Source organism: Dama dama, chromosome 4, assembly GCF_033118175.1.
Source record: "Dama dama isolate Ldn47 chromosome 4, ASM3311817v1, whole genome shotgun sequence".
NCBI lineage: Eukaryota > Metazoa > Chordata > Mammalia > Artiodactyla > Cervidae > Dama > Dama dama.
In genome coordinates, this window is record NC_083684.1 from 50,870,984 (window position 1) to 50,897,960 (window position 26,977).

A 26,977-nucleotide genomic window follows, 5' to 3' on the forward strand; every position below is an offset into this window, starting at 1 on the left:
TCCCATGGACAGAGGAGCCTGGCGGGCTGCAGTCCATAGGGTCGCAAAGAGTCGGACACGACTGAGTGATCACACTCAGGAGGAAGGTGTTACCCGCCCCAAACCCGTCTTCCCTCCTCCCTGCCCCAGACCATTTGTGTCCTATTAAAGAGAATAAAATCTGCCAAAGTCTTAGGGATACAAGATTCATGTTTTATTTCCACAGAGAAACTCTAAAGTAGGACGCTCCTCCTGAATTTTTGTCACGGTGACTTCAGGTCACAGAATGGAGCCGGTGCAGAAACGGCTGGGGTACCCCCGAGACTGGAGGTCAGGGAGACATCACCACCGTGTGCGGGAGCAGACAAGGGACAGGCAGGCAGGACTCCAAGCTAGAAAAGGCAGGTGTCGGCATGCGGGACCAAGGGTTGGGGCAGGGGCACAGTCCGGTCCCTTGACGACTCATGTTTCTCAGGGCCTCAGTCGCGGTCGGAAGTGGTTGTCCAGAAGAAAAGAGAAGATGGTAGAACACCGGCCACTCCCAGATCTGTTGAAACCAGGCGTTCTCTCATCTCCCCCAGCCGCTGTGCCCACAGTTCCCTCATGTCCTGCCCATGCCACCTGCGGGCTCCTCTCTCTCCTCCCTAAAACAAGTATTACCCCTTCCCAGCCTGGCGACTCACTTCTTCCCACCCCTGAAACTTTACACCTGAAAGGCTCATCCCACAGCCCCCTCCCCCCTCCACACACAATTCCTATCCTGTTCCTGCTCCTTAATCTAAGGTGCGTTCCTGTCCCTGCCTGGCCCACCCAGCACTCAGAGGGTGCATTCCCAGTGTTCTAGGTCAGTTTTAAAAAACTCTTCTAAGTATTTATTTTAACTGAAGTATAGTCTTCTTTTCAATTTTTAAAAACATTTTTTGGCCAAGCCATGTGGGATCTTAGTTCCCCAACCAGGGATCGAACCCACACCCCCTGCATTGGAAGCTCAGAGTCTTAACCACTGGACCACCAGGGACGTTCCCGGTCATTTTCTTATGAGTCTTTCTCCACAAGCCACACTCGGGTGTCTCCTCGTCCTTAACACCTTTAGCATGTTCTTCTAGAACAAAGGGAAGGCCCAGCCCCCGGGCCTGACCCCAGGTGACTGTGCCTCAGCTCCTGATACTCACCTACCAAAACTTCACCCACTGCAGCAGGCCAGGGTGCATCCGGGAAGCCTGTGGGGTAAGGAGAAGGTCTGAATGGACAGTGCATCATCCCCCATGCACCCTCTGGCCTCAGACCCCTTCTCTCGAGAGCCAAATTTTCTCGGGCCCAGAGCTTACCGAGGAAGAAACCGTGACTCCCCCCTGTAAAGAGAAGATCAGAGGAGGTGAGGTGAGGGCCTCCATGACTGCTCTGTACTCAGCCATGTCCTCAGGGCTCAGGAAGGGCCCATGGCCCTGGCGGGTTCAGACCAGGGTCATCCCAGAGATCCTTTGGTCTGACGGCAGCCCTTCAGCCACAGCCAATTTCTCATCCTGCATGCGTTTTACCCAAGATGACACTGAATGTGGTCCCTGAGCATGCATTGACCAAGGGGAGTGAGAAGAGGAAAGGCAGTCTCCCTCTGCCTGCCCGGGGGATGAGCGAAGTGGATATACCCACAGGAGTGTTAACTGCAGCTTCACCTCCTTTCAGGGCAGGGGCTTTATTATTCTGAGAGATGGAGGGAAATATTGGCAGTTCGTTTGTTTGTTAACCAGCCGAATTAATATTTAGCATATTCCTTTACTGAATTTATAAAATTGTTTCTTTGAGACTGAGTAAAGCAAAATCCTCACTTTTCTATCCTGTTACTTCCTTTATGAAAAGGAGCCTTCGTTTTCCCACCAACCAAGAGTTTCTGGGTCAGCCTCCTCTCCCCTAGAAAGGTCAGCAGTCAGAGATGGAGAGCAGATTTGCTGTGGGTCCTGTGATTTTTGAGGTGGCTTATGTTCGTCATTGAGAGGATCCCAATTTTCTCCATGGCATGTGATGCAGTCACGTTCCCCTGTAAACTCTTCTGAGAGGGTGGGCAGTTGCAAGTCTTACCTTAGCAGGGGTCTTGGCTGGGTACTGCCCGCCAAGGGCTGTAGGGGGTCCCTGCTGGTTGTAATTGTAGTTCTGTGGAAGGAAGCAGTGGAGGGGTGAAAGGTAGGGGATCAGGAGAGAAGGGATGAAGGCATTTTATTCCCACCCCCCTGCTCTGGCTGGACCTTTCTCAAAGCCCCTGCCTCCTCCCCTCCTCATGTCATGAGTTTGCTTCTATAGCATCTCCTTCAGCCACACCCCATGCCTTCACCTCACTTCACCTCCCAGCCCAGATGGCCTGGCCTCCCTTGTCCTTCTTTGCCTCTCCCAGCATCTCAGGTGTCACTGAGGAGGCGAGGAGAGGAGACCAAGGAAAAAGTGAAGTCTGTATCAGGTGGTCAGGTGGCAGTTAGCTCACCTTAGCAGTCACAGCTACTGCATCTTGCCATCCTGTGCCAGGCTGAGAAAATGATAGAACCGGGCGTGAGGAGGGGTAATTTCAGATTGGCAGATTGGCCAAACCAAGAGCTGGGTGGACTTCCCAGGTGGCGCTAGTGGTAAAGAACCCGCCTGCCAATGCAGGAGACTTAAGAGATGTGGGTTTGATCCCTGGGTCAGGAAGATCCCCTGGATGAGGGCATTTCAGTCGTCTCCAGTGTTCTTGCCTGGAGAATCTCATGGACAGAGGAGCCTGGTGGGCTGCAGTCCATAGGGTCGCAAAAAGTCGGACACGACTGAAGTGACTTAGCTTGCACAAGAGCTAGGCGGAGAGGGACCATGGGCCTTCTAGGGCATTCTGAGGGAGGGACTCACCTGGCCAGCCCCACCTGCCCTCTTCTGAAGCGATGGCACGTCCTCGCCCTGGAAGGAAGGGGGAGTCAGAATGAGGGAGGCCTTGCGGTCCTTCAGGTCTTGCCAGACTCTCACCACCCAGGCTCTGCCCTCCTTCTGGAGGCCAGCGTCCCTCCTGACCCACCCACCCCTCTCGGGGTCCGTGATAGGTGCTGCCTATGGTGAAGGCGGCGGGCCAGGAGGAAACTGATGGCCCGGATAGATAGAGGACAGGTTGCCACACTCAGTGGGCCGTGACGAGGAGAGAACGGGTTTGGCAGCCCCACCATTGCCCAGGCACCTGCAGCGCCGGCCTGAGCCAGGATAACAAGAGAGGGAACCTACACAAGCTCCCAGGGCAGAGCCCGTGTGTCAGCCCCACCCATCTGCAGCCTGCAACACGCCCTGCTCCCCTCACAGGGGCATCCCTCTTCCCAAATGCTGTTCTCTACGGGGTCTTTGGAAGGCCCGGCTGGTTCCCACGGAGGCCAAGTCAAAGGAGAGAGAGGAAAAGGAGAAATATAGGAAAGCAGACAGAGCCCTTAAGAAGCACTGCAGGGACTTCCCTGGTGGTCCAGTGGCTAAGACTCTGCACTCCCAATGCAGGGGGCCCGGGTTCAATCCCTGATCAGGGAACTAGGATCCCACATGCCCCAACTAAGGGTCCCCCTGTGAGAACAAAGATCAAAGGTCCTGCATGCTGCAACTAAGGAAATGAATAAATATTTTTTAAAAAGCCAAGGAAATGAATAAGTATTTTTTTAAAAGAAGAAGCACTGCAGATGCACAGGCTCCCTCCCCTCCTCTGATCAAGGCAAGGGGAAATCTTGCCTGTCTCTTTCTCAGGCTCAGGATGTTCTTCCCAAATCTGGCTTAACTCTCCACCTTATCCATACCTGACATTGACTTCTTTTTCTTTCTGTCACTGACTTCTAACCCCACTTCTCCAGGGGATCTTCCCGACCCAGGGATCGAACCCGGGTCTCCCGCGTTGTAGACAGATGCTTTACCGTCTGAACCACCAGGGAAGTCCTCTAGCCCCACTACTAGCCCCAAAAGCGTGGACACAAACTGGAGGACCACAGGCCTCCACAGGCATTTTTTGGCTTGGTCCGAATGTGTAAATTCAATTAGTTGTAAACAGTTGAAAACCCTAGCTTTTCTAGAAAAAAATCAAGACAGTGTGGCCCCATCTGTCCAGCCTCACGTGCCCACGTGGACAAGGGAGCCTGCAACCCTGGCCTCAGTGCCCAAGAGTCCTGATTCCCAAAGGCCACTAGCCCCATGAAACCTAAGTGTGGCCTTCAACAGGACGCTAAGACCCTGCCCATCCTTCCTAGAACTCAGATAACTAGACCCCCCCACCCCGCACCTGCCTGCACACGACCTTGACCCTCCCTCCTCCTCCTCCCCCCATAGATACTACCCTCCCACTGCCCTTCAGTTTTCCTCCTGAGTGACCCTGTTCCGGCCCTGAGAGTTGAGCCCAGCCCCAGGCCCCTCCATCTCCCCCACCCCGCGACCCCCGCCCCCTGCTCCCCCTGCAGTACCCACCCAGCTGTGGCTCCCCCCGAGCCAGGCCACACCCAGCAGGAGCAACAGCAGAGAGGAGACAGTGGCCGACTTCATGATCTCCCGCCTGTGGAGCCCTCGACTCTCGACCTCGGCTTTTATCTCCGGGAGGACCTCCCACCCGGCTCCCTTCTCTGTGACTCACAGCTTCCTTCTCCCACCCCACCTCCGCTGGGCATGCACACAAGGAGGAAAGTGGGGATCGAGGGAGGCACCTTCCCTCAGCAGGGAGGAAGCAGAAAGGAATCTCCACGCCACTGCCCAGGGCCCCGAGCCCCATGTCCCCAGAGCTGAGCGTCCTGACCCCCAAACCGGGGGTTCTACGGCCCTTACCTCAGTAATGACTTTCCAGTTCAAGAAAGGAGTGTTGTGTTTGAAATCCTGGAGGAACAAGGAAAGATGAGTGGGCCACAGGGAAAGAGGATTCAGAGGGTGGAGTGTGGCAGGCTGTTGTGAAAGTTTCAAGATCACGTGCAAGAACAGGTTTTGGGGGGTTTTGGCGCCTGGGTGTAGTTTGGGGTTAGATGAAGATAAGCCTCCAGGAGACTGAGGGTGTTAGCATTGCTGATGGTACTGGTGATAAGACTTGGGGGAGATGACGCATCTCAGAAGTGAGAAGAGGGGGACTTTTGTGATAGGTAGACTGGAGCAGAGGGGTAGCTGCCTTGAGGGAGGGAGGGAAGAGAGACAGGATCACCAGGATTCCCAGTTCTTCAGAGTGAGAGTTCTCCTACCTCCCAGAGCCGCCTGAAGTAGAGGAGGGCACGAGTGCTGGGGGGTGGGGCCTGGCCCTGTGGATGAAAGTGGGGAGCCGGTGAGCAAGGAGCCTGTCCCCACCCACCCTCACCTGAACCCCTGCTCCTGCATCCCTCAGCCTTCAGAATTCACTGTGACTGAGGTCTGGGGGGAGCTGGTGCCTCCAGGGACACCAGAATACTGTTTTGGGGGACAGGGAGAGGGAGGCTAGGCCTCTGGAGCCATTAGCCACCCCTCGGTCACCCCCACAGCACATGACAACATTCTTCCCTAGCCCAGTCCCCCACCCCCACCCCCAGCCTCAGGGAGAACACAACCTCAGGCCTTGCCCCCTGGACCTTCCCACCTTACTACCTGCCCACCTCCCAGAGATGTGGAGCCGAAGTCCCCCCTTCCAACCACCCCCCCCCCCCGGCCGACACATCCCCCAGAACAACAGTGGAGACGTTAAGAAAGGAGCAGAGACCAGGAATGTGGGATAGCTAAGATTTATTTTGGAGCAAGCATTGAGGTTAGTAAGGAGATAGTGGTGATTTAAGAATGGGTGGGAAGGGGGTTCCCCTCCATCTGGTAGCTCCGTGTCTGGAAGTCACGGGGTGCGAAAGCTCCTCTGGTCCTGGGCAAAGAAAGAAGTTCCAAGGGGGAGCTCAAGGGCTAGGGATTTGGGGAGCAGTGGACCAAGGCAGGGGTAGATGGGACCTCCACATCAGAAATCTACAGGGACCTTTGCGCCCACGGTTGTCATGCAATCAAGTCCAGCTCTTGGGCTTGGAAACCCCCATACCTGCCAGGTACGTGTGGGCCCCTGTCCTCATTCCTCATCTGAGTCCTGGCTCCCTCATTGCCCCTCCCCCTACCATGAAGGAGATGGATGGCTCCATCCTCTTCTCTGCCCATCTCTTGTGTCCTGTCCCTTTCCTGGGAGATCTGCTCCCAGGGGAGCCTCGCCCCAGTGAATCCCGCCTGGCAGCGAGCACTCCCTTTACTGCCCCCCTAGATGTACAAAAACGTTTGACCCCCTGGGAAGTATCTGTGCATGCCCTGGTTCTCCCATTAAATTTTTAAGTCCCCATGCTCACAGGCCTGAGCATGGTCCATGGCAAGGAGTCTTACTCTTACCAGAGACCATTCTCTATGAAATAGAAAAGTCTGTTTTCTTCATTTTGTCCCTCCAAGCCAGGACTCTGCTGTAGCTGGGAGCTTCTGCAACTCCCATTTTCAGTCCCCATCTTATTCCCAGAGGGTGACATTCCTGAGGTGGGGACTGCCTCTCTGTCTCCCCACCGACCATCTCCCTCCCCCATGAGTTTTGGAGGGCAAGAATCCTAGTCTGCATTCTTTTACTTGAAGGGTCAGGAACTCTAGTTTCTCCAGTCAGGTGGCTGGAAGGACTGGGATGGGTAGGGGGCATCTGACCGCTGGAGAGCAAGCCCCAGTGGCAAGAAGCAGCTGCTTCTCGGCTCTGGGCTGTCACAGGCCGTAGAAAGAGGAGCCCAGTGTTGCCGTATTGTTCTTTGAAAATGAATCAAACCAAAGGATCAGTGGACCACCAATTCTAGCTTCTGCCTTTGGTATTTGATTCATTTATTTGTCCTTCACCACCCCCGCCCCCCCACTTCCAGTCCACCCCCTCTGCTCTGGAGATACATCTGCCATTCTGGTGTCAGACCAGCCCGGCCAGGGCTTCCCCTGCGAGAGCAAGGGGTAGGCCAGGAGGAAGGACAAGAGGGTTCTGGGCCCCGAGCATCTCCTAAGATTACGTTTGTGCAGGGCCCAGACTGATGCCTGGAGTGTTCACTCCCTTTTCGCTTCTCTCTTGGCATCAATCCTCAGGTGAACTTTAGCTCCCCTTGATGATTCAGTCCATGCCCTGCTCTCTCTGCCTCTGCTCCCTCCCTTGTTCCTAGGGATTAGGTCTTCCTACTCTCTGGGGAAACTGAGGTTCAGGACTGTTCAGGTCTGCATGTTGAGACATGAAAGAGACCTGTTCCCTCCTTAACCCCACTCCCAGCTGTTTTGAAATTCTCCCTCTTTTCAGGTCTCAGCTGTCCTTCCTCCTCGTTTTTATCTTTTCTTTTTAAATGACTAGCGGAAATGCTTTCTTAATGACCATCATCACTGTTCCCTGGCTCACCTAGCTGGAGTTTAGCTTTCTTCTCTACATCTCTCTCTTAAAAAGATCAAAATGACGTTGCCTTCAAGTCCTTACCTTGTTTAGGGCATCCCAGTTAATGAAGCCCAGCTTGGATTTAAAATTCTGCAGGGAAAAAAAAAAAAAAAAGAATGGTCAAATTGGATCATAGTGTGATTGACTCAGGGCCTCAGGACAAGAGAGGCCAAGGGCCACTGCTGACAATCATTATATTGGGTTGGCCAGAAGTTTGATCGGGTTTTCCTAAAGATGGTATGGAAAAACCGGAACGAACATTTTGGCCAACCCAACAGCCCAAAGACTTCAGCCTGTGGGACCAAGAGACACAGGTTTGGTTTTCCAAAGAAGAGTGAGCAGAGCACTCCTGCCGAACTCACCTTCCAGAAAGTGTCGAAGTTGAAGGGCTCAGAAGATGTCTGAGAGTTCTAAGGGACCAATGAGAAATAGAATGAGAGTAAGAACCCACTCTGTGGGCTGGAGGCGGGGGTGGGAGATATGGGTGTCGGGGCAGGGGCGGGGAGGGCAGGGAGGGGTCCTTGACACCATGGTCCAAGAGGAGGGATGTTCTCACTCACCAAGGTGTTGATTCCACTGACAGCTTCGCCTTCTCCACCAGAGCCCTGCCCCTGGGTCGGGAAAAGGGGACTGATGTTCAAGGCTCCATGCAACCTATCGTGCATGCCCCCATCACCTCTCTCTTCTCAGCCTTTGTACTGTGTACTCTCTGTCAAGCCATCCACCCCACTTCTTTCCACAGCACCTAAGAGCCGCCACCTCCACAAAGCCTTCCTGGACTGATTTGCTGCTTGCTCTCCAGACTAACCCTACCCAGTCCCTTGAATCAAATCCATATTCTTTCTCCCCCCCTCATTCTCTGCTCCCCAAACACCACTAATAGCCAACATGTAGTCCCACCATGCACAGGACACTGTGCCTCTTTCCACCACTTTCCCATGTGGAGACGGCTCTGCTTTACAGAAGGAAACTGAGGCAGAGAGCTGTCCAGCAGCTTTTCTCAGCTCCGGTCTCCCTGTCAGACTCCATGACCAGGACTCTGAACCACCTTGGTGTGATTACGATGCAGAAAGCTCTGCAGTAACTGATGGCATCAACAAGTTAGCTTCGCTGTCCCTGTCTTACACAAGAGGAAGCTCCGGCTCAGCGAGGTCAACTGACTTGCCTGGAGACACACAGATGACAGGTGATACTGCTGGTGCTCAAACCTCCATCTTTTAACTCAAAATTCACTGCTTTCCACTTGTCAATTCTGTCTTCTTACATTTAGTTTTAAAAAATATCCCCTTGGGACTTCCCCTATGGCCTGGTTGTTAAGGCTCCTCTTTGCAACGCAGGGAGCACGGGTTTGATCCCTGGTCAGGAAACTAAGGGGCTTCCCAGGTGGCACTAGTCATAAAGAACCCATTTGTCAATGCAGGAGACATAAAGGACATGGGTTCGACCCCTGGGTCAGGAAGATCCCCTGGAGGATGGCATGGCAACCTACTCTAGTATTCTTGCCCGGAGAATCCCCACGGGCAGAGGAGCCTGGTGGGCTACAGTCCATAGAGTCGAAAAGAGTTGGACACGACTAAAGCAACTTAGCATGCATGCACGGGGAACTAAGATCCCACATACTGTGGGGTGAGTCCAAAAAGTAAATAAATAAAATAAAACAAATATCCCCTTGATGACAGAGGATGTGATGGTTGGATCGCATCACCAATTCAACGGACATGGGTTTGGGTGGACTCTGGGAGTTGGTGATGGACAGGGAGGCCTGGTGTGCTGTAGTCCACGGGGTTGCAAAGGGTCGGACACAACTGAGCGACTGAACTGACTGACTATTCTGTTATTTTTGTCTGTTTTTCCACCTCACTATGTATTTAAGACTTTGGTGTGCAAAAAGAAAACTAAAAATAGAATTACAAATGGAGTTTTCTTAACACCTGCCTACCCACAAAAGGTTAGTGTCCCTGATCCGTGTGGAGCTCTTCACAGAGCCTTCTCGGTGTAGCCCCTCCTCCCCACCGGGCGTGCTCCTCGCCCTCTCACATAGGCTAGCAGCCTCGCCAGGATGCTTGTTGGAAACCAGAGTCTCAGCCCCACCCCAGTCCTGCTGAATCAGAATCCGTGTTTTCACAAGACCTCTGGGCGCTGCCTGGGGACCTTAGCGCAACACCTCCTCTGTCAGCACAGCGGGTGCTGACAGAGAGCCAGGTTTCCAGGATAACTAGGAGGGAAAGGTATGCTTTCAAAATCAGTTTCAAAACTCGTCACTGAATTCTGTTCACTGGTCGGGTATAGGACATTTGAAACAATCCTGTTTCTAAAAGGACTGGTTTTCATACAATTGTTCACAGCCCCAGTCTGTGGTCTAACGTGAGATAGATCATGTAAGGACCTACAATTAATTATTATTTGGGAGCTTATTAGTCTTTTGAGGAGTATGCCCATGGTTTCCTCCCCCTGGATTGTAAACTCCCCACAGACGGAGTTGGGACGGAGGCTCGCATTAGGAGAGGCGTGAGTGGAGTTGCATTGAGGAGGGGGCACCGCTGCGGGGATGAACCGCAGTCACTGCAGGTTCGGCTCTCACCTGACCCCCAGATCCCCCGGACACGTTTGGGTTGTCACACTGTGGGAGAGACAAAGAGGAAACTCTCAGTCCCCACCCAGACACCTAGTCCAGCCCCGCAGACTGCAGCCTTCGCACCCCAAGGCTGGCCTGGGTCCATCACTACATCAGCATCTGCCCCCGTTCCCTGCAGGGACTGGGGGAGCTGTCCTCTCCCACCGTCGCCCACCTTCCATGCCTCTTCACACTCACCTCGGGTTTGTTTCTGCCACTGCTTCCAACCCCGCTCCCCGAGGAGGAGTTGGGATTGTATCCCTACAAAGGAGAGCAAGAGTCCATGTGGGGGCTTCAAAGGACTTGGGAGGACCCAGAGTTCCCGAAGTAGGGATTGTTCCCATCCCCTCACCCTCTCCTGGAACATAGAGAGGGGAAGGGACCCCTAGAATCCTTACATGGGAGAAGCCACCATGATCAGAATTTCTAGTGTCCTAGATGCAGGGAAAGTGGCTGGTACAGGGAGCAGTAAGTTATGGCAGCTTACAGCACCTGGCTTGTCCTTGCCTGAGACCTTTCCCAGAACCACAAGGAAGCCAGCTGTGCCCCTTCTCTGCAGGCCCCCTGGTCAGAGCTCCACCCTCATCCGGCTCCCAGGTCATGGTCCCCTCCTGACCCTTTCATCCCTCATGTAGGGACACTATTATTAACATCTACACCACAGTTCTGTAAGTGTCCTTAAGTCTCCACATGTGGTCGTGTCCCCATCTTCCTGGGAGCTTCCCAAGTAAGTGTCATGTTTCCCTGGGCCCACCTCTCTGGCTCCATCCACCACCCCAGCTCTGGTCAGATTCACCAAGTAGACATGCCTGCAGGAGCAGAGGTTAGACAGGGGGCAGCATCCCCCGTCACCAAGTGGCAAGGGGCTAGGGTAAACACAGTAGGCAGGGCACCTTCTCTGCAGATTAGAGGGCACGTGTCAGCAGTACCGCCTGGTGGGGCTGGAAGGTGGGCAACGCAAAACGGGGGGCCTGGAATGACAACCCCATTGACGCCAGCTACCCTGGGGCTGGCATCTTTCAGGAAGACCTTGGAGTGAGTGTCCTCAGCTGGGACCACCAGCGACCCCATCTCTGCCTGCAATAAATGAGTAGAACATACCCCGCTGGACCCGGAGCTGCCGCTGCTGCCTCCACCGCTGCCTCCACCGTGACTGCTGCTGCCGCCATTGCTGCCGCCACCATGACTGCCGCCGCCATTGCTGCCGCCACCATGACTGCCGCCGCCATTGCTGCCGCCACCGTGACTGCTGCCGCCATTGCTGCCGCCACCATGACTGCCGCCGCCATTGCTGCCGCCACTGCTGCTGCTTCCCTGAGGGGCAGGAAGAGACCAGCTTCAGTCACTTCAGTCCTGTCCGGCTCTGTGTGACCCCATGGACTGTAGCCTGCCAGGCTCCTCTGTCCATGGGATTCTCCAGGCAAGAAGACTGGAGTGAGTAGCCATTCCCTTCTCCAGGGGATCTTCCCCACCCAGGGATCCAACCCCCATCTCCCTCATTGCAGGCAGATTCTTTACCGTCTGAGCCAAGAGACCAGAGTGAGGTCTAAAGATGAGAACACCAAGAGAGAAGGCTTTCCTCCCTCTCTCTCCTCCCTCAGGAGTATTTCCCACCCAGTTTGAGAGGAGTAGAGTTTCTCTGTCTCCTCCCCATGCAGAAATGCTTCAGGTTGCCCCATCCTCTTACCTCAGAGTTGCTAGAGCTTCCACCTGAGCCAGGGGGGTTGGTGCACTGTGGAGGGAAGGGGACGGGTGGGTTTCCAGTTGAAGCTGTTCCCCCAGGCCGGGCTCTCCGGCATCCTTGGCTTGGCTTCCTGTCCTGGTGCATCTCCTCCCCGCAAGCCCAGCTCACTCTTCTGAGCCTCATCCCCACGCCCATCTCTCCCCAACCAGTCTGCCTCTTCCTTCCACCCCTCCCCTGCCCGTCTTTCTCTCTGCTGTGTCTCTCCCAGTTTCTATCACATGCATCCAGACACCTCTGCCTCTCCAGGCTTTTCCTCTTACTTCTGTATTTCTGTTGCTGCTGCCTCTCACTGAACCAGGTTGGGTTGCAGCTCCCTGCAGGAAGGGTGAGATGAGCTTGGGATCAGGAAGGACATGGGGGAGGCACCAAGAGTGTGGGCTTGAGGGGAGGGAGGGGGCAAGCATCAGGGTTGATGGTTACTTTACCTGAGGGTTGGCCCCCAGGTTGAATGGCCCTCTGTGGCCTCCCTGGCCCCAGGAGCCTCCCTGAGCATTGGCTCCAAAGCGGCCACCTGAGCCTCCAGAGAACACGTGGTCCCGGGTGTCCCCTGGGCCTCCAGGGCCTCCCTGAGAGCCAGGGATGCCATGGCCTCTGGAGGGAGGCTGCCCATGGGTACCCTGCAAGAACGACATGGCTGCGCTGAGTGTGTGTGACCTCCTCACTCTGGGGTGGGGGAGGGTGGGCAGAGCCGCTCAGAGAGAGAGGAACCAGAGCAGGACACGGGGGGAGGCAGGTGGAGAAAGACCCAGGGCAGTGGGGGAGGGAGGCCTGACGTGGAAGGCTCGCCACTGATGAGGAGGCATCCCTCCTTTCAACTGCTTCCCGGGATCCTCAGCCCAGCTGCCCATAGCCTCCCATTTCCGCAGCGGCCTTCCAGCCACTCACCCAAGCTCCATTGCTGCCGGGAGTCCCCTGCCAGGAGCTGTGGGCAGGGTCCACTCCATGTCCGATGATATTCTCAGCCTGTCTGCCAGCCTCGCTCCCAGTGTTTTCAAGAGCGTGGCTCGCTTCCTTAAGCTTGTGGGCAAGAGCATCCCCCAAGTGGGGGTCCCTGGCCTCCCTGATTCCCAAGCCTGCTTTCTCTCCAGTCCCTCGTTCAATGGCCTCCTCGACTCCGTGGATGACGGCTTCTCCCACCACGTGTCCAAGGGCCTCCCCCACCCCATGTCCAATGGATTCCCCAACTTCTCTTCCAGCATCCTCCTCTCCACCCTGCAGCGGGCTAGCCTCCCCGCTGCCCAGGAGCAGGAACAGCAGGAGGCAGGCCAGAGACCCCTTTAGCTTCATCTCTGCCTCACTTGCTGTCTCCTGAGTGTCTTCTTTCCACCCAGGTTCCCTTTCGAGCCCTGTCGCTTCCCCGGCGTCTGCCGGCCCTCCTCCCTTCTCTCCTTCCTTCTGGCTTCTTGTTCGCCCTCCCTCTGGGTCTGCAGCCTGCTCTCTCCCTCCCCAGATGCCCTTGTCTTCCCAAAGTCCTCCTCCACGCCGCTACTCCTTATAGTGTAGCTGCAAGAAGGTGGCAGGGCTGGGCAGTTCAGGGTCCCTCCCCACAGTGACTCAGATCCAACCACCCGATAGGGTAATGAACTATAATTGTGAGGCTGAGTGTCTGTGTCGAAACAGAGAGGGAGTCCATGCATCAGGGAGGGAGGAAGAAATGGGATGAGTTCAGTGCCAAAGTGTTCTGATTTCCTCACCCCAGGAATTTGGGGCGCAGGGTGGAGGTGGGGGCATCTGGGGAGCTAGGCTGGTGGTGCCTCCTGAAGGTGGTGGGGTGGAGGGGACCTAGGAGGGAGGAATCAGGCAGGACATCAAAAGAGGGAGCGAGGGTATGGAGCCCAGTGGAACAGGACCCATCCTAGGTGTAAGCGAGCCTGGATCCGGGGCACCACAATGGGTGCAGGTGACCTTCGCCAGCCTTCCTGTCTCCTGTCTCGCTCCCCTCCCATGCTGCCACCTACAGGTGAGAGCCTGACACTGCCACGCCTTTCAGCCACAAAGAGCCTGGGACCCCAGGCATCAGGCAGGGAGGGAAGAGGCCGCGACCCTCAGAGTGGTCATCAGGGCGTGTCAGTTAGCACCTGGGCTGAGAAAGCTGGGTGTGGAGCAGGGGAGCTGGGCGGGCCGGCCACCCCCAGGGAACGAGTGGGAGGGAAAGACCTAGGGAGGGTGCAGCTGACCCAGGCACCTATCCTGTTTGCCAGGCCTGACCCAGGCACCTATCCTGTTTGCCAGGCCTGGAGGGGGCATGTGTGTGAGCTCACAGCCTGCTGTGAGGGCTGGGACTACACCAGCTCACCCCACCCCACCCCCAGCTGCTCCCCAACGAGCCAGAGCAGCATTGGCGAGGGAGAAGGGGTCAGCACAGTGGTCCTCTCCCCTGTGCCCAGCTCAGGGTGCAGAACTCTAGCATCCTCCGGAGGGCTCATGGCTTGCTGCTCAGCCAGTGTGGCCACTTCTCCCACTCCCGGGAACCCCAGGTCCTCCAGTTTCGCACTGCCTTGTATTGCTGGGACTCATCGACCAGTTAGGAGGGGCCAGTTTCCATCTGCCTTTCTCAATGTCTCTCAGTCAGTCTCTCTCCACCCCAGCACCCGCACCCCAACTTGTAACATCCATCACCTCTCACGATGTAAACACTGCCTGTCCTCCGCTGCTCCTTCCTACTTCCCTATTTTTCCATTGTCGACTCTTTAATGATAATAATAGTGGCGATGGTAATACAGTAGTCGTCGTCGTCATCTTTGTGGCTGCATCTTTGTGGCTTTGTATGTGCCCCGCACTGGACTAAGTGCTTTAAGGCTCAGACAGCCCTGGAAGAATCGGTCCTATTATTACCCCCATTTAGGGGCAGAGAACTTGGTGCTCAGAGAGGACATTAAGCGTGCAGTAGTGGCAAAGCCCAGCCCAGGCTGGCTTGCTCCTGAGCCTGCTTCCCAGCGTACTCTTGATGCCTGAGACCCTCCCCTGGTTTTCAGAACCTTCATTCTTCTCTGGGTAAAATTGGTTTGGGTTTTGCTCCGGGGTCCTGTGAGGGGCAGAGAGCAAGAATAAATCTGAGGCCTCCGGGGTTAGTGACGGGACACCCCACACCCCCCGGGACTCAACTCGCTGCTCCCCACCCCCACAGGACCTCAGGGCAGGAGGTGGCACACGTGCTCACCACCTCCAAGACGCCTTCCCACACTTCCCTCATGGGACATCCTCGCCATGGCATAAAGCTGCCCTGTTCCTTCTTCTTTCTTCTTTCTCTCTCCTTTTTGGAGCCAGCTTACCTTCTTAAGTATATTTTATGAGAATACTTTATATCACTACTCTAAGTAGAAAGCCAGGATCACTGGCCCATAAATACAAAGTACAAAAAAACAAAGTGAGAAGCAAACAATTGTATTACATTATAGCTGGAGGCAGTTCCTGTATCCTCTTTGTTTAAAAAAAAAAAAAAAAGATTAGCACATCTAAGAGAGGTGTTCTGAGCCCATCAGCACAGAAATGGAGTCTCCTTCTTCACCTAATCAGAAAGTTTCTTAAACATTTTAAGAAAACAGTGAAGTTTCTCACTTTTTGATTCAGACTTATTCAAAGCCCTGTTCACAAGCCATCTAAATTCTCCCATGCCACCAGTAGTCCCATTTCTACCTTCTGGAAAAATACCGCCCTCAGACATCTGTGGACCTGAGGGGTCACTTCAAATCAGTCTGAAGGCATGTTTATTAAATACCTGTTGTGTATTAAATACCTGTTGGGTATTTAATAAACAGAAGACTAGGTGCTTTCACATGAATGAGCTCATTTAGTCCTCACTATCATCTCGAGAGATATATATTATTCCCATTTTACAGATGAGGTAACTGAGGTCGTGAGCTGTTTAACACACATACAAAATCATATACAAGACCATGGCAAAATGGAGCTGTCAGAATCTGACCTAGATCTGACTCCAAACAGCCTTTTCTCCTACAGCTCCGTGCCTCTTCTCTTCTTTTATGCATAACAGTATCCACAAATCTGGTATGCCTAGACTCTCTGATTTCAGCTTTTCTCTCTAATTCACTACTTCATTCATTCAACAAGTGTTTATTGAGTGCTTAGTCTATGTCATGCCTGTTCTAGGCATGGAGTACAGCATGGAACAAGATCATGAAAATCTCCCTCCTTGGGGAACTCACGTTCACTGAGGGGAGATTGGACAATGAACATATCAGGTGATGAAGAGTCTTATAAAGAAAGATACAAGGGGGTGAGGAAATAGACAAGATGGAGTTTGGGGTTTGTTTTAGTTTGGAGTTTTTTGTTTTCTTGGCTGTGCCTCCTGGCTGGCAGGATCTTAGTTCCCCAACCAGGGATTGAACCCAGGTCACAGCAGTGAAAACGCAGAGTCCTAACCACTGGCCACCAGGGAACCCCCTCATAGTGTTTTAAATAGCGTGGTCAGGAAAAGGCTCTTTGAGGTGTGATGTACGACCCAAGACTGAAAAGAATTGGGAGTGAGCCATGAGAGTATCTGGAACCCGGGGACTCCAAGAAGAGAAAATAGACAAAGGCCCTGAGGCGGGAGCCTGCTTATTCTGTTTGAGGACCACTGTGGCTGCTGCAGAGGGGAAATGCCAGCGGTTGAAGCCAGACACAACCAGGCCAGACTGTGGAACTTTGGGGACTATGGTGAGGACTTTGACTCCTAATGAGGTAGAACCAGCCAAGGGCTGTGAGCCAAGGAAGCTTGTGACCTGATTCAGATGTTTAACTGAGCAACACACTGGGGTGGGGGGTGGGTCTGAGGTGTACAGAGGCCAGGGAGGAGGCTTCGGGGGGAGGCCGGAGGCCGGACTCAAGGATGGAGCGGACATGGGGCTCGGGGCTCGGTGGTGTCTCTGCTCCCCTCTGTGGGGTCCTGGGCCTCAGACTGGTGGCTGCTGGCTCACCTCATCCTGTCCTGGAGCCCATGCTCAATGCTGACTTGATTACTTACTTACTGCAAGAGGGGTGGATACAAGGATGACACAAGGTAACACGCGCAAAGAGCTTAGGACGGTGCCTGGCGCATAAGAACACGCGAAATATGTTCTTGCTAGTGTCAGACACATCACTGCTGTTGGAATACTTTTCTGGCAGTTGTTTAATTTTGAGACACATGCACAGGCACACAGGTACCCCCTGAATGGGCCAAAGGCAGAGATTTACTTTTAAAGAGGACTTATTTGGGGAATTCCCTAGCACTCCCATGGTTAGGACTCCCCACTTCCACTGTGGGGGTTCACAGGTTCAGTCCCTGGTCCAGGATCTAAGATCCCGCAAGCGATGTGCTTCCCACTCCCCCACTCCCAAAAAGAAGCAACTTGGTACGGGGAACTTATTTGGAAGCAGCCCTTCCCCCACCCAGGGTCACAGGGAAGCCCGCCGCCGCCCCTCGAGCAGAGATGCCCAGCAGGAAAGTGCTCGGTTCGAGGAGCCAGCCATCATTGCCTACTAGCTGGGTGGCCTCCATCAACTCTGTCCCTTCTCTGAGCCTCGGCTTCAGCATCTCTAAGGGGGTGATCGTGGGACCCGCCTCAGGGGAGGTTATAAGGGTGACTGAATCATGTCTGTAAATGCTTAGTCCAGAGTGAACACCCAATAAAAGCTGGCGGTGACGGTCCCACCCAGTCTCCTCTCCCTGTTCTTCCACAGCCTCCGCAGCTGGCCTCCTCTCTTTCTGACTCCCTTACCTGACTCTACCTGTCTGGCCCAGCTTTGGGCTTCTTGCTTATACATCCCAAGTCTGCTCCAGCCGGTAGCCTCCCCTCTACTACTTGCCAGACACCTGTGCCCGGCCTCAACCCCTCTTCTGGAACCTCTTAGTCTAGGGGAAATGGATATGAAACAGGTAAGGAGATAATTGCAGGCTTCCCAGGTGGCTCAGTGGGTAAAGAATCTGCCTGCAGTGCAGAAAACGTGGGTTCAATCCCTGGGTTGGGAAGATCGCCTGGAGGAGGGCATGGCAACCCACTCCAGTATTCTTGCCTGGAGAATCCCCATGAACAGAGGAAGCTGGCGGGCTACAGTCCATTGGGTCACAAAGCGTTGGACACGACTGAAGTGACTGAGCATGCACACACACACACAAGTATATAATTACAGCTTGTCGCAACACCTTGAAGACCAGGATCAGTGCACTATGGGAGATTATCAGAGACAGCCCTTTGTTCAGAGGGGGAGGCCGGAAAGGGCAGATAGGCAGGGCGAACGTCCCTAGCAGAGGAAGCAGAGCCCACCAGGCCTCGAGGCAGGACTCAGCCATGCCTCTTGTAATCTTCAGATCTGGCTCAACTCCTCTCTTCCAGAAGCCTCCCAGGACTGACCCCCAGCTTTATCCTATATCTCTTTGGCACTTTCAGGAACTCTATTCAAGCCAACCTAGCAACAAAATGGGGGCAAATAGAATCAATGAAAGCTTTTACCTTCTGAAAGAATGATTCCCCACTCGGAAGGGGTTCTTCCAGCCCAGGTGAAAGGACGTTCAATACAGAGTAGACCCTCTGTTCCCACATGTGTAGGAAACATGTGGTATTGAGTTGGCCAAAAAGTTCGTTTGGTTAGTGAATAGTTGTTCAATAAAGTTCTTGTGAAAATGAAAAATGTGTCTTTTATTGTTACTTAAAACCAAACGAACTTTTTGGCCAACCCAATAGAAATGAATGCTTCTGTTTATTGAAATGCCAGAAACAAAGCTCTGGGATTTACTTTGAAAAGCATTGAAAATGTATCAGTACCCAAGCAGAAGGATCAGGGGAAGGGACAGTTAGGGAGTTTGGGATGGACATGTATACACTGCTATATTTAAAATGTATAACCAACAAGGACCTACTGTATAGCAAAAGAAGAAAAAGTATCAATACATGGCTAGACGGCTTGGTGTGTGTTGAGTGGAAATGTGATAAAGCAAGCATAGTCATATGTTCATGGTGGAATCCAAGTGGTGAGGATGCAGGCATCCACTGTAAAATTCTTTCATTTTTGCACTTAATATATTGCCAGGGAAGAAAAGGAGCATATGTTGTTTAAGCAGGGACTTCCCTGGTGGTCCAGTGGCTGGGACTCCGCGCTTCCACTGCTGGGGGTCTGGGTTCTATCTGTGGTTGGGGAGGGAGCGAGGCCAAAAAAACCCAATAAATAAAAAAATAAAATAGTGGTATTCTACAAACAAGGAAAAACACAGAGAATATGAAGTGCCAAGAACATTACCTTTACTGTGCATGTGAGGCCCCTCCGTCCCTGGTGCGTCACTTAGTCCTTATTGATACATCACTTTGGATTTGTTTTCAAATGCTGTTTGTGCTTTGTGCTTCATCACTCAGGTGTGCCCAGCTCTTTGTGACCCCACGGACTGGAGTCCGCCAGGCTCCTCTGTCCATGGAATTCTCCAGGCAAGAATACTGGAGTGGGTTGCCGTGCCCTCCTCCAGGGGATCTTCCCGACCCAGGGATCAGGAAGACACATCATGTCCTGTGTCTCCTGCTTTGCAGGCAGATTCTTTACCCGCTGAGCCATTGGGGAAGCCTTCCCAGGAAGCTTCTAAATTCCCCAAGGGCAAAAACGCTGTCTCTATTTCTGGTCCCATGGTTGATAGAATTTTGGAGCTGGAAGCCATGTTTGTAGTCCTCTCTTGCAGACACCCGCCTCCCCCCCCCCCTCCCTTATATGGGCAGAAGTGGTGGCCCCTGGAAGCGAAGGACATGGCCCACAGGCACACCGTCTCCCAGAACTCCGCCCATGCTAGGTGAGTGTTCTACAGACTTTATGGGCAACTGGGCAAGGTCAGGTTCTGGCAATAGACAGGCCTGCTACTTTCTCATGGGTTATCCCAGGTAAGTGGCCTGGCTGCTCAGAGCCTCAACTTCCTCATCCATACAGTGTAAATCATATCCTTTGGGTTGTAGGCAGCTTCAATGGTTGTAGAGGATCTTTCATATGGTACCTGGAACCTACTGCATGCTCAGTATATAGTAGTTGCTAGCATCATTGCTCCGGGTTTTGAGCCATCCACAGATCTGAAGACAGACGGGGCCTTGTGTCTCACCATTCCTCTCAGAAAGAGGCCTCCCTCCTGTCCTCAGGGTGCCTTCCCCCTGAGCCCTTTGTGGTCCTACCAGAGAGAAGGCCTCACACGTGTACCTCCTTCCTCTCTCCTTATTCACTGAGTCCCCTCCCTACTGATACTAAACAGCAAGAGGACTTCTGTGGTGGTACAGTGGATAAGAATCTGCCTGCCAATGCAGGGGATACAGGTTTGATCCCTGGTCCTCAAGAAGGTCCCACAAGCCGCAGAGCAGCCAAGCCCGTGCACCACAACTACTGAGGCGGTGCCCTAGAGCCCAGGAGCCATGACTATTTAGCCCATGAACTGCACCTCCGGAAGCTGGCACACCCTAGAGCCTGTGCTCCGGAAACAAGAGAAGCCACTGCAATGAGAAGCCCACCCATCATGATGAGAGAGTAGCCCCCACTCTCCACAACGAGAGAGAGCCTGCTTGAAGCAACAAAGACCCAGTGCAACCAAAAAGAAAATATTTTTAAAATGTTAAAAAAAAATAAACAGCAAAAGACCTCTGGGTTTTCATAATATCCTTTGTGGCTGGTTCTCCCTCCACTTGTTGTGTGACTTTGGTCGTGTTTCTTAACTTGCCTGAACCTCCGTGTGATTTTTTTATAAAATGGGGCAATAGCAGTACCCTCTTACCTAACTGGTCAATTGAGAGGATTCGGTGAGGTCATGTATGTAATGCACGGGGAGCCTAGCATGCCTTAATTACACAATACACACAGGTTACTATTGGTATTCCTTTGGTGCCACACCCCTAAATGAGGATGCTAACTTTTTGGGCTCCACCAAGGTTCCTGCCATTTTTGCCCTGGGTGCTCCTGCCCCCACTACTGGCCCAGAGGGGCTTTTCCCGCATGGATTTCCTTCCGGTGCCAAGCACAAACTTCACAGTAGTGAAGCATAACCTGTCCCTGTAACCACCCTCTTCCATCAGATCAGCCCAAAATCTCCAGCTCCACCCATCCTGTGCCTCAGACTCCCGGCTCCTCCAGCAAAGTAGAAAGAGGAGGAAAGACAAGCCTCCTCCCACAGATCCCCCGCTTAGGGAGCACAGTGGACCATGAGGTTGTACAGTATGTTGTATTTATTCACAAGTCTCAGTATTGACCCCTTAAGGGACTCTAGAAATCCATCCTCCCCCTTCCCTCCCCGCTCCCCCCCCCCCCCCCCCCCCGCCCCAGACCCCCACCCCGCCCCGCCCTGCGGGCCCCAGCTCCTTCAGGTCACTTCAGCGGATATGACAATAGGAATGTCAGTCTCTTCAACCAGGTCAGTTCATCATCAGCTTAGGGAATGATGCTGGTGATGCTCTGGAGGAGAGAAGGAGAGAGGGAGTGGATACAGAGTCCTGTGCCCTCACACCCCCTAGAGAGGTGAAAGGGAGACTAGCTACTCCAGCCAGGAATTGCTTCTGTTCCAGGGACTATCTTAAGGAAGGCGGCACCTAGACTCAGGAAGAACCGGGAGCTGGTCCACCCAGACACAGGTGCCAGGAGCCTCAGCAGAGACTGAGAAGCCTTGTCTGCTTTGCCTGAGAGGATCCTCCACCACCTCCAGAGCCCGGGAATAAACATGGGTGTGTCTCTGAGTTTCTGGCATAGTCTTAGGGCTGTTCCACACCCTCACCCATTGGATCCAGTTTCAGGCCGCTGAATGTACTGAGCACAGATGAGAGCTAGGACTTCTCTTTGGGTCTAGAGGGAGGCCCAGGATCCCAGAGGAGCCTTTAGCCTGGTGGGGGGTGTGGGTGGGGATGGGGAGGGACTTGCTGTCCACCAAGGACAGAGCTGGGGTTCCCGCCACCCAGGATGTTGCCACAAGACAGCAGGGACAAGGCAGCCAAGGAAGTCACAGTGAAGGGAGGGGGTGTGACAGGAGATGCCAAGGCGGGTGGTGATGGGCACGCACAGGAAGGTTTCGGCAGCCCCCTCCCCCCAGCTCCTAGATGCATAGGGACGCCTGGAGGTCTCTTCTGCTTGGATGGGAATGGAGAGAGCCCAAAAGGTGAGCGCAGGATGTGAAGGGCAGAGAGCAGGGAGGCAAGGCAGACCAGAGCTGGGAAACAGGTTGGCTGGCATCTGCAGAGCCTGAGTATCTGTCTGCAGCGCAGCTCTTAATGAACAGATGATGGGAGGGGATGTGGGAACATCTCCCAGAAACCACCTGGGCACTCACCTTCCACAGGACTGACAAGGCCATGAAGGGCTTGTTGACCGAAGCCTGAAATTCAAGGACAAGAGGGTCAGTCCCCAGCATCTGTCCCACCTGCCACCCGAGGAGAGCCTCCGCACCCTGCACACCACCCTCCAAGTCCACGCTGTGTGCTCGAGACTTACTCCAGATGTTAAGGTTGTGGTTGCGGCCCCTCCGTGCTGGGCGGTGGATCCGCCTGGTTGACCGTTCTGTGGACAAAGCCCAGACTGTCATTACAACCCCCCAGACCTTGAGGGTCTCCCAACTTCCTTTTCCCCTGTGGCCCATTTCCCCTAGGGTGACTGGGGCTGGGGTGGGAGGCATAAGATCACCCGCCAACCCATACTGTCCAGGAAGAAAACCCAAAGCCCACGTAGCTGTGGGAATTCCGTGAGAGATGGGAGGAGAAGCCAGGAACCATGTCTGCCCTTACTGGTCAGTCTTCCCTCAATTCCCTTTTGTTCTGGTTAATGAGATGTTCTTAGTCACTGAGAAGGGGCCCCACTGGAAAGGGAGCCCAGAGGAGCCACACAAATACCAGGACCATAGTTTAACCTCTGCCCTGACTTCTGACACACTCGTCTACACACACTCCAGCTTGATCACTAACTCGGGTTGATTCCTATCCTGAATCCTCCCCAGACTCTCAGCAGTGCCTCTGCCTCTGCACTGCTGCTGCTAGCCTTGAATCCCCAAACAAACCACCCTCTCTTGGGCTCTGTTCAGTGAATCCTGGCATCTGACTCACAGCCCTCTCCCTTTCAACATAGTTCCTTTCTCCGCACCCACCCATCCCTGGCTCCGTGGCTGGCAGCTTTCAAGGCCTCGGCCAGTCTGCAAGCTGGTGTCCCAAGACTCTGCATGGAGAGTGGGGAGTGGGGAACTGGGGCAGGCAGGAGTCAGCCTTCTCTTGCTCCTCCTTGGTGCCCATAATGCCACCGGTGGTGCAGCTTGCCTCCCAGTATGTGTCCCCTCTACCTAAGTGGGGACCAGAAATCCCCCAGGAAGTCTCCCTGGCGATCCAGTGGTTAAGACTCCGAACTTCCAATGCAGGAGGTGGGACTTGGGTCCCCAATTGGGAACTAAGATCCCATATGCCACATGACTATGCTTGCTATGCTTAGCTGCTCCATCATGTCCGACTCTGCAGTCCTACGGACTGTAGCCCACCAGGCTCCTCTGTCCGTGGGAATTCTCCAGGCAAGAATACTGGAGTGGGTTGCCATGCCCTCCTCCAGGGGATCTTCCCAACCCAGGGATCGAACTCAGGTCTTTGGTCTTGCAGGCAAATTCTTTACCATCTGAGCCCCCAGAGAAGCCCATGCTGCGTGGCATGGAGAAAGAAAGAAACGAAGGAAGGAAGAAAGGAAGAAAGATCCTCTGGAAGGCCTCCTCTGACAGGGCAGTGTGGAGGAAGAGAAAGAAGCCTAACTTGCGATTCACCAAAGCTGTGTGCTAAGCCACGTGACCTTGGCAAGTCCCTCAAACCTCGCTGAGCTTCCGGTTCCTTATCTGAGAATCAGGGAGTCAGCACCCTTACCCTGACTACCTCAGAGGCTTGCTATGAAAATTAAACAGAGGGGGCTTATCTCCCAAAGCTAGTCCTCAAGCTCATGCTGACGTTCTGGGTTTTCTCAACACTCATTCTCTTTGCTCCATAATAGATCTTGGCCTCAGTAACTGCTTCCTGTTCCCCAGGGGAGACTGTGCTCCTCCCTAATGATCACCTTCACTGGGAGGACAGCTCCCTGGAGGTAGGACTGGGGTACCATCCACACTCTCTGATACAGGGCTTTGCAGATAAGATGGCTTAATCTGTCTGACTGGTTGGCCACCAGCTCCTTTGTAAGGGAGATGGAGAGTGCGAAGACCAAGCTTCCCCCAAGCTTAGCCGCCCAAGCTTCTTTCACCAAATGATGGTGACGTGGGCTTCCCAAATGTCCCAAGGGTTGAACCTCTCCCTCCCCAACACCCTTCTCCCCACTTCCCCACCCCTGTTCACCTACATTCAGCAGCTGGTTGGCCTCCTTGCCGGCTTGGTTGACCCCATTATGAACATTCTGCTGCAACCTGTCCTCCTCCTTCCCGGCCTGGCCTGCAGCATGGTGGACACCTTGGCCAAGTTTCTCCGCTTCCTTTGCAGCCTGGCCAGCAGCGTGGTTGACCCCATGGCCCAATTTCTCTGCCTCCTTGCCGGCCTGGTTGACCCCATCATGGACCCCTTGAGCCACTTTACCCGCCTCCTTTCCAGCCTGTTCAACGGCATGGTGGACTCCCTGACCAAACTTTTCTGCCTCCTTCCCAGCCTGATTCACTCCATGTTGGACCCCCTGGACTATTTTTTCTCCCTCTTTCCCAGCCTTCCCGGCAGCATAATGAACATCCTTGCCAAACTTCTCTGCCTCCTTCCCAGCCTGATTCACTCCATGATGGACCCCCTGGACTATTTTTTCTCCCTCTTTCCCAGCCTGCCCGGCAGCATGGTGGACTCCTTGACCAAACTTCTCTGCTTCATTCCCAAACTGCCCAGCAGCATGGTGGACCCCCTGGCCAAACTTTTCTGCCTCCTTCCCAGCCTGATTCACTCCATGATGAACCCCCTGGACTATTTTTTCTCCCTCTTTCCCAGCCTGCCCGGCAGCATGGTGGACTCCTTGACCAAACTTCTCTGCTTCATTCCCAAACTGCCCAGCAGCATGGTGGACCCCCTGACCAAACTTTTCTGCCTCCTTCCCAGCCTGATTCACTCCATGATGAACCCCCTGGACTATTTTTTCTCCCTCTTTCCCAGCCTGCCCAGCAGCATGGTGGACCCCCTGGCCAAACTTCTCTGCCTCGTTCCCAGCCTGCCCAGCAGCATGGTGGACCCCCTGGCCAAACTTCTCTGCCTCATTCCCAAACTGCCCAGCAGCATGGTGGACCCCCTGACCAAACTTCTCTGCCTCTTTCCCAGCCTGCCCAGCAGCATGGTGGACCCCCTGGCCAAACTTCTCTGCCTCATTCCCAAACTGCCCAGCAGCATGGTGGGCCCCCTGACCAAACTTCTCTGCCTCTTTCCCAGCCTGCCCAGCAGCATGGTGGACCCCCTGACCAAACTTCTCTGCCTCTTTCCCAGCCTGCCCAGCAACATGGTGGGCCCCCTGGCCAAACTTTTCTGCCTCGCTCCCAGCCTGCCCGGCAGCATGGTGGGCCCCCTGGCCAAACCTCCCTGCATCACTTCCCGCCTGGTTGACCCCATGATGGACCCCCTGAATCACTTTGTCTGCCTCCTTCCCAACCTGTCCAGCAGCATGGTTGGCCCCATGAGCAAGCTTCTCTGCTTCCTTTCCTGTGTGTCCGATGCCATTGTTGATTCCATGGGCTACCTTGTCCAAGCCGTGGTTGAGCCCCTGGATGCCCTTGTCCAGCTCCTTGCCGGCCTGGTTCCCCACGCTGCTGAGTCCATTAAAAACTTTCTCCACTTCCCTTCCAGCTTGAGTGATTCCATTGTTGATGCCTTCCAGGGCCTTGCCCACCTCTCTCTCTGCGTTGCTCAGCCCTCGGTTGATCCCTTCAATGACCTTCTCAATGGGGTCATTGTTGGCCGCCCATCCAGGCAGGGCCCCCAGTAGCAGCAGGAGGGAGCAGGAGCTGAGCAAACTGGCAAGATGCATATTGTTGGGCAAGCGGGGAGGATGCAGAGAAGAGCCAGGGAGGCAAAGCTGCTATTTATCCTCTGCCTCCTTTGCTCTTCTCCACCCCTCATGACTCAATTACCCTGTGAGGTACTTAGTCCCCAGTCAGAGAGGTATTTCCCAGGGAGATCTGGGGTTGAGCAATGAGAAGAGGAGGAAGGGAGGGTGAGTCATGAATGGAGAAGACTCACGCGGCATCTTTGCTCCTTGCCCAGCTCGCGCCCTCCACCCCAGAGCCCAGATGTCTGTCCTTTCAATCACCTGCTCTCTTCATTCCTCAGTTACTATCCAGGCTTCATCTCTCCCAACCCCATCTTCAGTCACCCTCCATCCCTAGGACCCTGGCTGGTTCTTCAGCATCTTCACTCCTCTCAAGGGACCTAAGGATCCACCTTCCCCAGCAAAAGAGTCTGAAAAGATGGGGAGCAGGGGCCAGAAGCACCCCCCAGGAAGTGGAAGCAATCATTAGACCTTGCTCTGATTGTTGTTGACCCCCGCCCCCCGCACTTACTATTCTCCAGCCACACAGGTCTTCTCTCTGGTCCTCAAACACACTGAGTTCATTCCTGCCTCATGCCCTTGACACTTGCTCTTCTCTCTGCCTGGAATGAAGAACTCAGATTTTCACAGGCTGGGTTCCTCCTCACTCTCTTCTTGCCTCAGATGTCACCTTCTCAAAACACCCTTCCCTGGCCCTTCCCCAGTTATACTCTGTAATGCCATCCTTTACTTTTTATAGCTCTTACCACAATCCGAAATTATTTTTTATTGTCTGTCTCACCTATCAGATTGTACGCTTCCCAGGTGGTGCAGTGGTAAAGAACCCGCCTGCCAATGCAGGAGATCTCGGTTCGATCCCTGGGCTGGGAAGATCCCCTGGAGGAGGGCATGGCAACCCACTCCAGTATTCTTGCCTGCAGAATCCCCATGGACAGAGGAGCCTGGGGGGCTACAGTCCATGGGATCGCAAAGAGTCAGACATGACTGAGCACACACACACACACACCCCCACACACCCCTATCAGTTTGTAGACTTTCAGAGGGCCTTTGTCTGTGTTGGTCATGCTACATCCTGAGCTTCGAGAACATTTAGTAAACATTTGTAGGTTGAACAATGGATGGATTATAAGACACCAGGGGATGAGAGTCCAGGCCTGAGCCTGGGTCTCAGAGCGTGAAGGAGGGAAGTTTGTATGTGTCCCCAGAGAAGCATCAGGTCCCTTGGTGAGGGTGGCAGATTTTGGAACCAGAAACACATTCTTGCCCTACCTCCCAGCCCTTGGGCAAGGGCAGAGGACTGATTGCCATGAGCTGG

At 54.0% G+C, this 26,977-nt stretch overlaps 2 protein-coding genes and 1 non-coding gene across 3 annotated transcripts; 1 reads left to right on the forward strand and 2 right to left on the reverse strand.

Annotated features, from left to right (window-relative positions):
* Positions 1-200: 200 nt before the first annotated feature.
* Positions 201-13,005, reverse strand: DMKN (dermokine). The gene is made up of 16 exons (XM_061140539.1): positions 12,604-13,005; positions 12,144-12,284; positions 11,076-11,288; positions 10,173-10,235; positions 9,942-9,980; positions 7,921-7,971; positions 7,723-7,770; positions 7,403-7,450; positions 5,172-5,228; positions 4,771-4,818; positions 2,848-2,895; positions 2,453-2,494; positions 2,056-2,127; positions 1,308-1,331; positions 1,152-1,199; positions 201-526 (listed from the first exon to the last, which is right to left on the reverse strand). Exons 1-15 carry the CDS (start codon positions 13,003-13,005, stop codon positions 1,152-1,154), a joined length of 1,344 nt encoding a protein of 447 aa, XP_060996522.1. The 3' UTR covers positions 201-526.
* On the forward strand, positions 3,429-3,501 carry TRNAG-CCC (transfer RNA glycine (anticodon CCC)). The gene has a single exon. It is a non-coding gene; the product is annotated as a tRNA-Gly (tRNA).
* A 7,983-nt stretch (positions 13,006-20,988) lies between the features above and the next one.
* On the reverse strand, positions 20,989-26,469 carry SBSN (suprabasin). Its single transcript, XM_061139040.1, has 4 exons — positions 23,995-26,469; positions 22,132-22,197; positions 21,971-22,015; positions 20,989-21,105 (listed from the first exon to the last, which is right to left on the reverse strand). Exons 1-4 carry the CDS (start codon positions 25,639-25,641, stop codon positions 21,082-21,084), a joined length of 1,782 nt encoding a protein of 593 aa, XP_060995023.1. The 5' UTR covers positions 25,642-26,469; the 3' UTR covers positions 20,989-21,081.
* Between the last annotated feature and the right edge of the window lie 508 nt (positions 26,470-26,977).

Bases quoted from the DNA above. Each gene is read 5' to 3' on its own strand.
- SBSN (XM_061139040.1), bottom strand. From the start codon at position 25,641: ATGCATCTTGCCAGTTTGCTCAGCTCCTGCTCCCTCCTGCTGCTACTG. The intron at 22,016-22,131 runs GTAAGTCTCGAG...CTTGAATTTCAG, and splicing joins CCACAACCTTAACATCTGGA to GCTTCGGTCAACAAGCCCTT. The intron at 21,106-21,970 runs GTGAGTGCCCAG...TCTCTCCTCCAG, and splicing joins CCTTGTCAGTCCTGTGGAAG to AGCATCACCAGCATCATTCC.
- DMKN (XM_061140539.1), bottom strand. From the start codon at position 13,005: ATGAAGCTAAAGGGGTCTCTGGCCTGCCTCCTGCTGTTCCTGCTCCTG. The intron at 7,771-7,920 runs GTGAGTGAGAAC...TTGGTCCCTTAG, and splicing joins TCAGTGGAATCAACACCTTG to AACTCTCAGACATCTTCTGA. The intron at 2,495-2,847 runs GTGAGTCCCTCC...TCATTTTCTCAG, and splicing joins GGGCAGGTGGGGCTGGCCAG to CCTGGCACAGGATGGCAAGA.